The following is a 14,438-nucleotide window of genomic DNA, read 5'->3' as shown; positions in this document are numbered from 1 at the left end:
ACAGTTTTTTAAAAATGCAAATTGTGGACCCATCATTTTTTAAAAAATAATATTTATTCAAGTTTTAAAGGTTACAAAAGGAACAAAGAACAAAGAACACCAAATTAAGCAAAAAAAAAAACAAGACAATGCATCACAATAAGTAAAAACAAAAAAAACAACAACAGAAAAATACAATTAAAAAACAAATCAAACCTTCCCATAACTTATCTTTCATTTGCTTGTTTCCTTGACATCCTCACACCTCCCTTTTTTGTATTCTAGTTCAGTTAGATATTTCAGCAAATCCTTTCCATCTTTGTTTTTATCCTAATAATTTATCTTAATATACTGTAATTTTACATTCTCTTCTTTCACCAATTAACAATCCATTTTTACTTAATCCTTTATAACATTTCTGCTAAAACCACATAACTTCATTCCAGCACCCTTCTAACATTCCTTAATTTTACAATGTTTCTGTAAGTAAACTTTAAATTTCTTCCAATCTTCTTCCACCGACTCTTCTCCCTGGGAAACTGTGGACCCATCAAGGCAAATTTGCACCCGTTGGAAAATTCAGGACAGAGTTGAAACTGCGGAACTCTCTGCCACATGGGGCAGCGGTGGCCACCAGTTTAATAGGGTATTCGTGAAGTTCACGTAAGAGAGGGCTGTTGATGGCTATTCACCAGGATGGCTCTGTCCTCCACAGCTGGGGGCAGCCATGCTTCTGAATACCCATTGCCAAAAACTGCAGGAGGGGAGAGGGCCGCTCTTGGGTGCGAATCCTGCCTGCGGGCACCTGGTTGGCCGCTGCGAGAACAGCAGGCGGGACTTGATGGGCCCTTGGCAGGATCCAGCTGGCTGGCCTTAATGTCCGCATGTTTCAGTCGCTTTCCTGACGATTCCTAGCATGGAATTTGTCTTTTCGTGGGCTGGGTCAACATGCCCCAGGATCAGACGGCAAGCTGTGCCAGAATCAGCTGACCCAGAAATTGGGATCCAAGGGGAAGTTTGGGATCTGTATGTGTGTGTTTGTGTTGTGTATTGTGGTTTCCATCTGAAAAGCAAACTGTGCCCTTGGTTTCCCCCCTGCTATAATACCGCTCCGATCTTTTTTGTTCGCAGGAGGCCATTCTGAGTTCTGTTGTGAAATTGGGAGGCCGGGGGGGGGGGCGGGAATTGCTGGCCAGTGGGGAGCTTGGCTTCCTCCCCCCCCCCCCTTTTCTGACCTCTCCACTCCCACTGGGCAAGAAACGTCTGCAAAACAAGGCCAGCTGGAGTCTCTTATCTCCCTTGGACTTTTGTGTCCGTCTTCCAAGATTGCAGTCTGCAACCCGGGGGGGGGGGGCACAGAATTTTTTTCTTAAATCACAAGCTTTTCCTGTTGCGTCTCACGGCAAAGGGAAGATCAGCGAAGCTTCCAGAGGGTGCGATGGCTGTTGCCTTAGGAAATAGCATTGCAGAGCAGCAGCAACTAAGCAGGGGTTTCGGACGCCTCTAAAATTTGAAGGGATGCGGGACCTAAAATCGCTTTTTAAAAAGGCTGCCGTGTGCAGACCCTCCAGGTATTTTCCAGGGACAGTCCCGGATTTACAGAAGCCGTCCCGGTTTCTGATTTGATCCCGGAATCTCACGCTTTTCCTTAAGACGTCCCTATTTTCACTGGAGAAATGTTGGAGGGTATGGAGTTATACAGCTCCTAAGCCAAGGAGATAAATAATTATACAACCTTTAGAAGACAGCTGAAGGCAGCCCTGTATAGGGATTTAAAAAAAAAAAAAACATTTAATATTTAATGATGTTTTTATATATGTTGGAAGCCACCCAGAGTGCCTAGGTCAACCCAGTCAGATGGGCAGGGTATTTATTATTATTATTATTATTATTATTATTATTATTATTATTATTATTGATGTCCCTATTTCCAACAGAGAAATGTTGGAGAGTATGCATGTTTTAGGAGGAAAGACCATTTCTAAAAGATGACCACAGTTGCCTCAGCAAACAGGCCAGGGTGACCTTAGCCCTCACCATCTCCAATCAGAAACCTACCCCCCCCAAAAAAAAAAAGATTAATCAACCCTCACTTGGGTTGATTGATCTATGGATTAAGCCATGGGTAGGCAAACTAAGGCCCGGGGGCCGGATCTGGCCCACTCACCCAGCCCGTAGGTGGTCCAGGAATCAGCGTGTTTTTTACATGAGTAGAATGTGTGCTTTTATTTAAAATGCATCTCTGGGTTATTTGTGGGGCACAGGAATTCGTTCATTGTTTTTTTTTTCAAAATATAGTCCGGCCCCCCACAAAGTCCGAGGGACAGTGGACCGGCCCCCTGCTGAAAAAGTTTGCTGACCCCTGGATTAAGCCAGTGCTTAATCCTTGGTTGATTTCCTCTCCCCCCCGAATGAGGAGTCGGGCTTTTCACGCTGCCTCCTGCCTCTCTCTCCCCTTCTGCAGGTGAGCCCCGAATCTACGGCCACGTCCTCATCCACGAGCCCCTGCAGCACGTGGTCCGAGTCCAGGAGAACATGTTGCTCGCGGCTGCCACTCGGGGGACGGCCCTGGAGCTGCGTGCTGAGAAGCCCTGCCCGCTCCTTTCCCCAGAACTCCTGGGTCCTCTACGGCAGGGACTTCTGTGCCCCGCACCCCAACCTTCGTGCGTCGGGTCTGACGCCTCGGCACCCGCCGATCGGGAGGTGCTCCCAGAAGGCAAGCAAAGCAGAGGGGGGCCACGAAGCCCCAGACACTCCCCGTCGCCCGGACCTGCTGTGGATCCCCTTGCTAAAGAGGCGTGCAAATTGGGGGAGCCTCCTCTGCACCCCACATTCGTAACCGAGAGAACCACGCTTGGAGCCACAAACGCAAAGGAAACCACGTCTGCGTCAGAGCTGGCTGGGGAGATGGAAGAGGCAAAGCGGTCATCTTCTGGGCCTGGGGTGCAGCCGGCGGGTGACTTGGGAAAAGGGGTGCCCAGCCGTTCCCACGACTCCCAGAGACTCGCTGACCTGGAGACCGGAAACTCTTCTGTTTTCCCAGGCTCTGTAGAGGAACCGAAGCCCAGTTTGCCCAGTTCTCCAGCTGCTCCCCCAGCAGGGCAGGTCTCCCCCCAAAACCAGGAACGATCCCCCTCCCATTCAAGCTCTGTTCTGCAGCTGTCGGCAGCCGGCAGTTCAACAGGAAACGGCCCAGAACCTTTCCAGGAGAACAATGAAGTCCGTACGGAGCTGGCAGCATCGAGCAACGAATCCTTGAAAACTCTGCCCGGCGTCCACAGAACTGTGGCCCTGGCTTCTACCCCAAAGGCCATGGCCCTCCTCCCGCTGGCTTCCTTAGAGGCCCCGCCGCCGATGCCCCCCAGCACGGAAAATTGCCCTGTCCAAGAATCCCCTTCCCCGACCCGACCCGATTTCCAGGCAGCAACAGAGCTTCCGGTCTCTGCGCAACAGCAGCGTGCGCCGGCCCCGCTCCCGAAGCTTCTCCCCGCGTCTCCAGTCCGCAGGTGCCTCTCTTCGAGCGCAGCGGCCATTTCCAGGTACATCGCAGCCTCCTGCATCAGCCAGAGCCTGGCACGGAAAAACGGTGGCCCTCCTCACGAGGAGATGCAGGTGCCGTTCCTGCCTCCCGCCTCTGGACCGACGATCCCGAGACCCCTGACAAACCCTTTGGCTCTGCTCCCCAAGGGGGCGCCCAGGGCCCATGCCAACCTGGGGAAGCCAGAGGCCTTGTTTCCGAGAGACGTGCCTCCGGCCCGCTGTTTCGGGCCGCTCTCTCCTCCCCGCCGACGAGCCTTGTCCGCAGCAGCCCAGGCCTTTGAGAACGGTGTCCCCTTCTCCTCTGCCTCTGAGCCCAACTCCAGGGTGCAGTCGCCCTGCCCCGTGAAGCCCAGAGTCTGCTCCCCGCCTCCAAGTGGGCCCCGGGTCTGCGGCTTTGCCCCCTTGTGTGCCCACCCTGCCGGGCAGCCACCCGCCCACATCGCCTCCCCGGTGCCGTTGGTGCCGGACTGTGCCACGGGGCCTCCTTTGAGGCCGCGGGGAAACAGCCTCCCCAGTGGCGGGCTGGCCGAGAGCCCAGCCGTAAACGGGGACCAGGCGCCGCTAAGGTGTGCCAAGGGGGCTTCCCACTTGCCCACTCCGCCGCCCAGAGGCTCCCCCGGATCCCACGAAATTGGCAGCATCAAGTGGCCCAATGTGCCCGGCCTGTGTCTGAAGTACGTGGGCAGGGAGTGCCGGCCGAGCTCCCAGAGGAGGCCGCTCGAAGGGGAGGGCTGCCCTGAATCGGACTCCCCCCTAAGCACGGACCTGGCGCAGCTGTCCGAGAAGAGCCAGCAGAGGGCTAGTTACTCGACGACGGTGAATATCCAGATTGGTGGCAGCGGTAGGATTGCCTCCTTCAGCAACGCCCAGGTCAGCCTGACCCACCCGCTGCTGCCCACCCCGGACCAGCCGAGCGTCAGGAAGGTCAACGGCAGTGCCTTAGAGGGGGGGCCCAAAACGTGAACTTTCCAGGTCCTGCTGGGGGCTAGGACCAAGCCCTACCACTGCGCCAGGGCGGGGGTGAGAAGGGGCAGATGGTGGGAGAGTTTAAGGGAGACGAATTGTGGGTGTGCAGTCCAAAAGATTGGCAAAGCAGCTACCTCCCCCCCCCCCCATCGGAAGGGGATGTGAAAATGCCACAGGGAAAGGTGATTTCTCTCCTCCTTCCCCCTCTTTGAACCTCACTCTGTTGGCAATGAATAATTCGCCTGGGTTGGAGTCAATTTCAGTTCATTGGTAGCAGCAGGAAAGGAGACTTGGGTGCCGAAACAATTGGGGTCACTGTTCCAGGTGCATGTGTTTGTTTGAGGTGGGTCATTTTCTCGTGTTTCTCTCCCCCACTGCCCCGCCTTTCTCCCCCCAGATTTAGGACAGGTTCTGGTGGGTTTTTGTTTTGGAAGAGATCCAGAGTCTCCCAGTAAAGATGTATTATTTGTTAAACCACTGTACAGCTGCATTCGCCTTGTACATTTAAAGCGCTGTGCTGCCCCCTTTAAACTGTCATGGCTTCCCCCTCCCGCACAGAATTCTGGGAGCCCTAGTCTGCGATGGGTGCCCATCGTTGACAGGAGACCCTCGTATTTCCCTCTTGGGGCCACGATTCTCCCTGGGAACTGTAATCTACCATTCTGTTGTCGTGAGACAACAATCTTCCTCTGTCCCTCTGCAACCTTGCATAACTTCATAATTGATATCTCGATTATGGCCCCTTCTGACCATTTGCCAGCCATGGTTTATTTATTTTTATTTTCTGAGGCGAGCGGAACAGCGTTCCAAATGTGGCTGCACCATGGACTTCCGTAAACTGGCAGTATATAGCATCGCCAGTTTCGTTTGCAGTCCGACTCCTGATAAAACGGGATTAGCCTTTCTTTCTTTGCAGTAATGGAGGAATCGCTGACAGATGGCCATCCAACCGCTGTTTAAAAACCTCCGACGAAGGAGAATAGCTCTCACCGTCAGAACGGTCTTCCTAACATTTAGTTGGGATCATGACCCTGAACTTTTGTTTACCCAGGGCTTTGGGGAAGCTCAAATATTCGGCGCGTTCCTACCACAACAGTCCATTCCATCCCCTCAGACTTGTTGGCCCTGCCAAAGAACTCCAAAAAAATTGGTGAAAAAGGAGTTTCCTTTGCAGAAGCCATGCTGATCTTTCCTTCCTTCCTTCTATATCCTTAACAATGCTCTCTTTAATAAGGCTTTCCACCAGTTTTCTAAGGGCCAATGTTAAGCTAATGAATTCATCATTATCTGTCTCCCTCTCCTGCTCCCACCAATACCCTTTTTTAAACAAATTAAAAAATGGTATTACCTTGCCTGTTTTCCCATCCTCCAGCAAAGAGTTGACTTTTACTGACATGATTTCAGCAGCCAAATCTGTCCGTTTTTGTTGAGATCAGCAGGTTCACTTTTCAGTCAAAGAAGTGCCATTCTGTGCAGAATTGTGAATTTGTCATTTTGCCCTGGAATATCATCTCTGATCTTCTCTGTCGACTTATTTCTTCAGACATACCCCGTCCCCTGAAAGAAGAAGAAAAGGTGTGGGTATCTGCCCAACATCTTCCACTGATTGTGAAAAGAAAGGCAGGTCATTCATTCATAGAATAACAAAACAGTAGAGTTGCAAGGGATCTCCAAAGGTCATCTATTCCAACCCCAGGCAATGAATTCATCTCTGCAATCTCTCTCTCTCCTTTTTTAAATTTATTTTAGCACACCTTCCACTCTGTCGTCATCCAGTGGTCCTTCCATTTCCCTGGACAATTTCCTGCTTTTGGTGTATTTCCAAAAAATGTTTCTTAACAGTTTTAGCAAGATGCTCCAAAAATTATTTCCCCCACCCCAAACCGTATCATCAACTTACATCCGCTGTGCCAGACAGAGCTTCCTCTCATTTTTGTTCTCCTTTAGCCAAGACCTGGCACCTTTTTAGAACATCCTTGCCTCTGCTTGTTCACCACGCTGGCCTCCTCTGAGATGTCCTCATTTCTTCTGGCTCACAGCCTAGCTGAGCTTCTGTTGTGGTTTTACAGAACCTCCAAGAATCTTTCAAAGAGGGGATCCCACCTCCTTGACTCCCTTCCAAGAAATCCTCCTGGTTTTTGAGAAATTTTTTCAGACGGGTTCTTCTTTAGAACAAGCACCAGTGGCTCCTCTTGCCAGCGTAACGCCCAATTTCTTATATTTTCAGGGTCCTTTTTATTCTCCTTTGCACCATCTGGCCCTGTTGTGCAGGACGGCCAAGAAAACATCCCAAGATTTCCTCTGTTAGGAACTGAATGGCGTGTCAGTGTTCTCCTCCCACAATTGTGGAAGTCGCTAGCAGAGGAATTTCAAGAACTAAAAGTATCTTCGTGCCAGAGGCATCCTAGGGCCTCCATCGACTCAGACCCCAGTCCAGCTAGTTGTGGTGGAAGTAGACCAAACTTCCTGATGCCCTTCAGATGCCCCCCACGTAAGAACACCAGAAGACCCCTGGTGGATCAGGCCAGTGCCCTGTCCAAGTCCATCATCCTGTCCTCGCAGTGGCCAAACACCCCTAGGAACCCAGGATAGACTGCCTCTGGCCCTGGGGACTCCATTGGTGTTGTTTAGTCATTTAGTCATGTCCGACTCTTCGTGGCCCCCTGGACCAGAGCACGCCAGGCACTCCTGTCTTCCACTGCCTCCCGCAGTTTGGTCAGACTCATGCTGGTAGCTTCCAGAACACTGTCCCACCATCTCGTCCTCTGTCGTCCCCTTCTCCTTGTGCCCTCCATCTTTCCCAACATCAGGTCTTTTCCAGGGAGTCTTCTCTTCTCATGAGGTGGCCAAAGTCTTGGAGCCTCAGCTTCAGGATCTGTCCTTCCAGTCAGCACTCAGGGCTGATTTCCTTCAGAATGGAGAGGTTGGATCTTTTTGCAGTCCATGGGACTCTCAAGAGTCTCCTCCAGCACCAGAATTCAAAAGCATCCATTCTTCGGCGATCAGCCTTCTTTATGGTCCAGCTCTCACTTCCATACATCACCACTGGGCTCCATTAGGAACTCAAGAAAGAGCCTGGCCGCTGGATCAGGTCCATGGCTCTTCTAGTCCAGCATCCTGTTCTCACAGGGGCTGACCAGATGCCTTTACTGGGAAACCCACAAGCAGGATTCAAGCACAACAGCCCTCCTGCATTTTCCAGGAACGGTCCTTCCGAAGCATTGGAGGCAGGGCATAGCCATGGTGACTGGTAGCCATCAGGAGCATTCTCTGTGCCCTCCATGCTTTTGCCCAGTCTTCCTTTAGAGCCATCCAACTTGGTGAATCATCACCAAGCAGCGGGGAGTTCCATAGTTCATTGGGCGAAGAAGCAATGTCCAGAGACATCTGGAGGAGCCCAGGTTGGAGAACAATGCGCTACCGTATTTTTCACTCTATAAGACGCACCCGACCATAACACACACCTAGTTTTTAGAGGAGGAAAACAATAAACAAGAAAGCAATGCAATGCCTTTTGAGCGAAGAGGCAGGAGCGCTCCGGCTGCGCTCAGGAGGCTTTGCGTGGCTATCCCTGAAGCCAGAATAGCAAGAGGGATCGCTGCGCACCGATCCCTCTTGCTCTCCTAGCTTCAGCGATAGCTGCGCAACCTGCATTTGCTCCATAAGATGTGCACACATTTCCCCTTACTTTTTCAGGAGGGGAAAAGTGTGTCTTATAGAGCGAAAAATACAGTAACTAGAAATCGCCAAGGGAATATACAATGGCTGCTGACCCCCATTACCTTGGGGAAGGGAGAATTGGGGACTGGGAAGGAAAGGGGCCTTTATGTGACCAATGAGAAGGAGGGAGCAAGGAGGGGGTCCGGGCAATGGGGGTCAGGAAGCGTTTCAAGCCAGGTACGTTTGTGAGAGAGAAAGAGAATTTGGTGGAGAACGGGGTGGAGTTCATGTGAGGCATGATGGCAGCCGCACCCTGTGGGTTATGGGCTTCACCAAATGAGTGTGATCCGGATCTGAATCATGGGGCACAATCTAGCCCAAACTTTTTCCATCCACCGCCCCGCTGGGTTCCTTTACTCCCCGACCCTGCAAAAAGCATTCAGAGTAGTTGTTTGCACAGCGCACTAAGGAAGATAATGCAATAAAATTCAAAACAGTAGCAATCAACGGCACACCTATTCAGAATCCAGTCGGAATGCTTTCACTTAATTAATTTGACACAGTTGATGAAGTTGATCAGTGATGCCAGAGAGTCATTTATGCCTTCTTAGAGCCACACACAAGGACGCGGGTGGCGCTGTAGGTTAAACCACAGAGCCTAGGACTTGCTGATTGGAAGGTCAGCAGTTTGAATCCCCGTGATGGGGTGAGCTCCCGTTGCTCGGCCCCTGCTCCTGCCAACCTAGCAGTTCGAAAGCACGTCAAAGTGCAAGTAGATAAATAGGTACCACTCCTGCAGGAAGGTAAACAGCGTTTCCGTGTGCTGCTCTGGTTTGCCAGAAGCGGCTTAGTCATGCTGGCCACATGACCCGGAAGCTGTACGCCGGCTCCCTCGGCCAGTAAAGCAAGATGAGCGCCGCAACCCCAGAGTCATCTGCAACTGGACCTAACGGTCAGGGGTCCTTTTACCTTTACCTTTTACCCAGCTATTTAGAAACTTGATGTGAGTTTCAGTCTGTTTTTAGTTCATTGTCACTTTTTGAGGGTCGTCAATTATTGTTAGGGATGCGGGTGGCACTGTGGGTTAAACCACAGAGCCTAGGGCTTGCCGATCAGAAGGTCGGCGGTTCGAATCCCCACGATGGGGTGAGCTCCCGTTGCTCAGTCCCAGCTCCTGCCAACCTAGCAGTTTGAAAGCACGTCAAAGTGCAAGTAGATAAATAGGTACCGCTCCGATGGGAAGGTAAACGGCGTTTCCGTGCACAGCTCTGGTTCACCAGAAGCGGCTTAGTCCTGCTGGCCACATGACCCGGAAGCTGTACGCCGGCTCCCTCAGCCAATAAAGCGAGATGAGCGCCGCAACCCCAGAGTCGTCCGCGACTGGACCTAACGGTCAGGGGTCCCTTAACCTTTACCTAGACACACACACCGGTAATCCCACCCCCCACTCTGGGAACCACTGGTCTAGTGGGAAGACCTCCTGCACAAGCCTTACTTTAACAAATGGGGTTGGGGCTGCCTTGTGCCCCCATTTGAACCCGGGTGGGTATGTCTGAGTATGAAGGGGGTGGGGGTCTAGTTTGGATTTTCTGCCAGACGCATGCAACAGCCTTTTGATCCTGTGGATCAGAGGAGCAACCGGGCAATTGGCTGAGCGACCAGGACTCCAGAATCAGTTTTTTGCTCTTCGAACGTTTCGGATGTGAAACCTCTCTGCTTTTTTTTGCTGTCTTCCGCCCAGAGGTTTCTGAGCTGCTTCAGTTTAAACCTTGCGAGAAAATGAACATATGCACTTTTTTATTCAAGGGGCACACTGCCTTTTCTAGGGAATCCCCGATGGTTAACCGATTTTGTGTGCGCGCGTGTTTTACAAAAATGTCTATTTATAGTGACACAGTTGTGTGTGTGTTTAATTTAACAGCAGGGGGGATGTTCCTTTTGACCTCCTCAGAATGGGTACTGGTTTTTTTAATCTCCCCACCTTTGTAAATAAACATTGATAACACCGGCCTCCTCCTTTTATATATTGATGTCTTTCTCCCCATTGTCGTCCCCCTCGTGGGGTGTACATAGAATCAATTTATAATATGACGTGGAGCTGTTTCTTTTGAAAAGGAGTGGCGTCACAAAGAGCAAATAAACGGAAAACTTTTTATCCACGAAGCCAGAGCCGGTCTTTTTCTTTGTGCTTTTGAAAAATTCTTCAGGTTATTTTCCTTTTTTATTTTCCATTTGGGCAAGTCTTTTGCTTGCCCTTGCAGTGATTTTATCTTGGGCACTGAAATGAAATCATCATCACCACCATCATTTATTAGATTTATCATTCCTTTTTTCTTGCTACGGCAACTTGAAAAAGAGTTGGAGTATTTTAAGCAAAAGAACAAACTCATGCATGTATTAAAACCAGCAAGTAAACACCCTCAAAGCTACATTAGGACCCGTGCAAAACGGCCAGAGATATTTAAAAACCAAAGGTCTGGTTTAGAATCATAGAATCCTAGAGTTGGAAGAGACCACAAGGGCCATCGAGTCCAACCCCCTGCCAAGCAGGAAACACCATCAGAGCACTCCTGACATATGGTTGTCAAGCCTCTGCTTAAAGACCTCCAAAGAAGGAGACTCCACCACACTCCTTGGCAGCAAATTCCACTGTCAAACAGCTCTTACTGTCAGGAAGTTCTTCCTAATGTTTAGGTGGAATCTCCTTTCTTGTAGTTTGGAGCCATTGCTCCGTGTCCGCTTCTCTGGAGCAGCAGAAAACAACCTTTCTCCCTCCTCTATGTGACATCCTTTTATATACTTGAACATGGCTATCATCTCACCCCTTAACCTCCTCTTCTCCAGGCTAAACATGCCCAGCTCCCTTAGCCGTTCCTCATAAGGCATCGTTTCCAGGCCTTTGACCATTTTGGTTTAAAAAGAAAAAGACATGTAATGAAGGTGCCATGTGAGCCTCCCTAAGGAGAGCGTTCCATAAATGGGGAGCCACCACAGAGAAGGCCCCGTTCTTGTGTTGCCACCATCTGGACCTCTCATGGGGGAGGCACATGAAGGTGGTCTCAGGCGATAATCGCAAGGTGTGGGTCACTTTGTATGAGGAGAGGCAGTCCTTGAGGAATGAGGTCCTGAGCCAGGTAACATTTTATATGTCAAAGCCACTGGTACCTTTATCCTTTGTGCATTTGCCCAGTTCCCCCTCACAACACTCCTGCTGCAGATGCCTTTTCCCCCAGGGAAGGTGCATAGGGAACCAAGGGGGAGATTTCTCTTCCACGATGACCCATCTCCTACAGAAGAACATTACATGGGGCTACCTTTGAAGGTGACCCAGAAACTACAACTAATCCAGAATGCGGCAGCTAGACTGGTGACTGGGATCCGCTGCCGGGACCACGTAACACCGGTCTTGAAAGACCTTCATTGACTCCCAGGATGTTTCTGAGCACAATTCAAAGGGTTGGTGCTGACCTTGAAAGCCCTAAACAGCCTCAAAGGCCCAGTATACCTGAAGGAGCGTCTCCACCCCCATCGTTCTGCCCGACACTGAGGTCCAGCTCCGAGGGCCTTCTGGCAGTTCCCTTACTACGAGAAGTGAGGTTATGGAGAACCAGGCAGAGGGCTTTCTCGGTGGTGGCGCCCGCCCTGTGGAACGCCCTCCCACCAGATGTCAAGGAAATAAACAACTACCTGACATTTAGAAGACATCTGAAGGCAGCCCTGTTTAGGGAAGCTTTTAATGAGAGAGAATGTGAGAGTAGAGAAGGGGGGAGTGTGCTGGGATGTGGTTTGGGTGTCTGCAGGTGAACTTTGAGGCATGATGGCAGCCGCACTCTGTGGATCCTCTTTCAAAGGCATCATGTTCAGGGTGTCAGGAGAGGATATATTGTTTATTAATATCCTTCCTGACTTGTACTAGCAAGTTCCTTCATGTAGCAGAGTTATATTCCCCTTTCTTGCATGCACAGCAGATAGCTGGTTGCAGGCTCGTGTAAGCCTCTCATTATTGTACAGTTAAGTCTGTCTCAGATTGAATTGTAAGTTCCTGGTAAGTTCCCTTAAAAATGTAAAGGGACCCCTTACTGTTAGTCCAGTCATGGACAACTCTGGGGTTGCGCGCTCCTCTCGCTCTATAGGCCAAGGGAGCCAGTGTTTGTCCGCAGACAGCTTCTGGGTCATGTGGCCAGCATGACTAAGCCGCTTCTGGCAAACCAAAGCAACGCACAGAAACGCCGTTTACCTTCCCGCCAGAGTGGTACCTATTTATCTACTTGCACTTTGACGTGCTTTCGAACTGCTAGGTTGGCAGGAGCAGGGACCGAGCAACGGGGATTCGAACTGCCGACCTTCTGATCGGCAAGTCCTAGGCTCTGTGGTTTAGACCACAGTGCCACCCGCGTCCCAAAGTTCCCTCTAATCCCTCTTATTCAAAGTCTATAAAAGAAGTTTACTCACATCAGTTCACAGTTGGATTCCTGGAGGCAGACTTAGTTACCAATATGTACATGTGGATCTACTCCATATGGGGGGATAATCCCAATGCTTCTGCTAGCTGGGAGCCAGCAGGGCAGTCCTAGCTAGAAGCTGGTCAAATGAAGAAGGAAGTAAAAGAGAGAGAGTGCTGCGTGACTCGTCCTTTTACCTGGACAGTGTACAGGGCCCATGGGTTACCTGAGAGGCGAGGTCCAAGTCCGGTCCGTGGTCTAAGGTGCAACGTGGAGGCAGTCCGTAGTAGCTGAATCAGGGTGCAGGGCAAGGAGGAACAGGCTTGCAAGCAGAGAGCCAGGGCAGGTCAGGAGCTCTGGCAGGAAAGCAGGACAGGGTTTGGGCAGGAACTAGCAACCAACAATGTTGCTCCCGCAACTTGGGACTGGCTGGCTTTTATCTGCCCCAATCCTCTGGCTGGCTTTTATCTGCCCCAATCCTCTGGTGACTCGCCTCTCCTGGCCTGGAGGCGAGCACTCCTCCTGCGGGAACTTAGTTCCCTCCGCCTCTCTGCCCTGAGCCTCTGCAGCTCAGGAGAGGCTGGAGGGTTACCGGACCCAGAGGCCACCTCACCTTCCTCTGACGGGGCTGAGAGTGGAGGACCTGCAGGCAATGGGTCCTCCATCACCTCCGGAGCCAGAGCCGACTCAGCTGGTGCCTGCACCTGAGGATCCAGCACAGGTGAGGACCCTTCAGGCTCAAGCCCCAGCCCTGGCTCAGCTGGTTCTGGAGGCGGGGACTCCTGTGCAGGCTGGGATCCCTCAGGTTCAGCCTCCGAGTCCGAATCCCAGGCCATCACAGACAGGTAAATTCACCCACACCCACTAGTCCCATGCAGAAGGATGGATGCTCCAGCCAGGAGGAACAGGAAGCTTTGACTGGCTGGACCAAACTTCCCCTTTCATGTCCACTTTAGGAAAACAAGGAATGTTGTATTTGACTGCTCCCAGTGCATTACAACCCACAGGGACTTCCCACAGTTTAACTGTGTGCTGCATGAAGCAGGACTTTATTTTCTCTGTCCTGAATCTTCCAAACGTTCATTTTCGTTGGATGTCCACGAATTCTGGTGTTCTGAGAAGGGCGGGGGGGGGGCGTTTCTGTATCTGCTCTTTTCCTGCCACGTGTCAATTTATAAACTTCCATCCTCAAGCAAAAGCTCTCAGTAGCTTCCTGGAACACAAGTCCTGGGCGATTCTGTTGCCGTAGGCGAAGCTGCCTCTCTGGGTACCAGTTCCTGCATTCCTGTGCTACCTGGGAGAAGGGGCCATTAGTCCATCTGTTGCATAAGGAAGAGAGAGGGGGGCTGAGCCGGAAGGCAGAGCCCTTGTGCCCACAAAAATGCCATGACAACAGCATCAGGCATCCTTTACAAGCGAATCCCAGAGGACTTTCTGCTTAAGAACCAGAACAAACTGATTAACGAACAAAAAGCCAAATGGAAGTATCTCGTAGAATATTTTATGAATTCTGGTGCTGGAGGAGACTCTTGAGAGTCCCATGGACTGCAAGAAGACCAAACCTCTCCATTCTGAAGGAAATCAGCCCTGAGTGCTCACTGGAAGGACAGATCCTGAAGCTGAGGCTCCAAGACTTTGGCCACCTCATGAGAAGAGAAGACTCCCTGGAAAAGACCCTGATGTTGGGAAAGATGGAGGGCCCAAGGAGAAGGGGACGACAGAGGACGAGATGGTGGGACAGTGTTCTGGAAGCTACCAGCATGAGTCTGACCAAACTGCGGGGGGCAGTGGAAGACAGGAGGGCCTGGCGTGCTCTGGTCCAGGGGGTCACAAAGAGGCGGACACAACTAA

The 14,438-nt window shown here is 51.1% G+C and overlaps 1 protein-coding gene across 5 annotated transcripts in view; it reads left to right on the top strand.

The window, feature by feature from the left end:
- The window catches only part of PLEKHG2 (pleckstrin homology and RhoGEF domain containing G2), an 82,950-nt gene extending 72,642 nt beyond the window's left edge, over positions 1–10,308 (top strand). For 4 of the 5 annotated variants that reach the window (XM_079985266.1, XM_079985265.1, XM_079985264.1 and 1 more), the window contains exon 18: positions 2,444–10,308. In XM_079985266.1, the coding sequence (XP_079841392.1) occupies positions 2,444–4,482 (2,039 nt within the window). In that variant the 3' untranslated portion in view covers positions 4,483–10,308. The remainder of the gene's footprint in view (positions 1–2,443) is intronic. The other variant, XR_013841311.1, reaches the window with a different exon arrangement.
- Positions 10,309–14,438: the final 4,130 nt, after the last annotated feature.

Source organism: Podarcis cretensis (assembly GCF_951804945.1).
Source record: "Podarcis cretensis genome assembly, chromosome: 8".
In the NCBI taxonomy this organism is placed as follows: Eukaryota; Metazoa; Chordata; class Lepidosauria; order Squamata; family Lacertidae; genus Podarcis; species Podarcis cretensis.
Note: the sequence above shows the minus strand (reverse complement) of the source record. Positions and strands in the feature narration are given on the sequence as shown.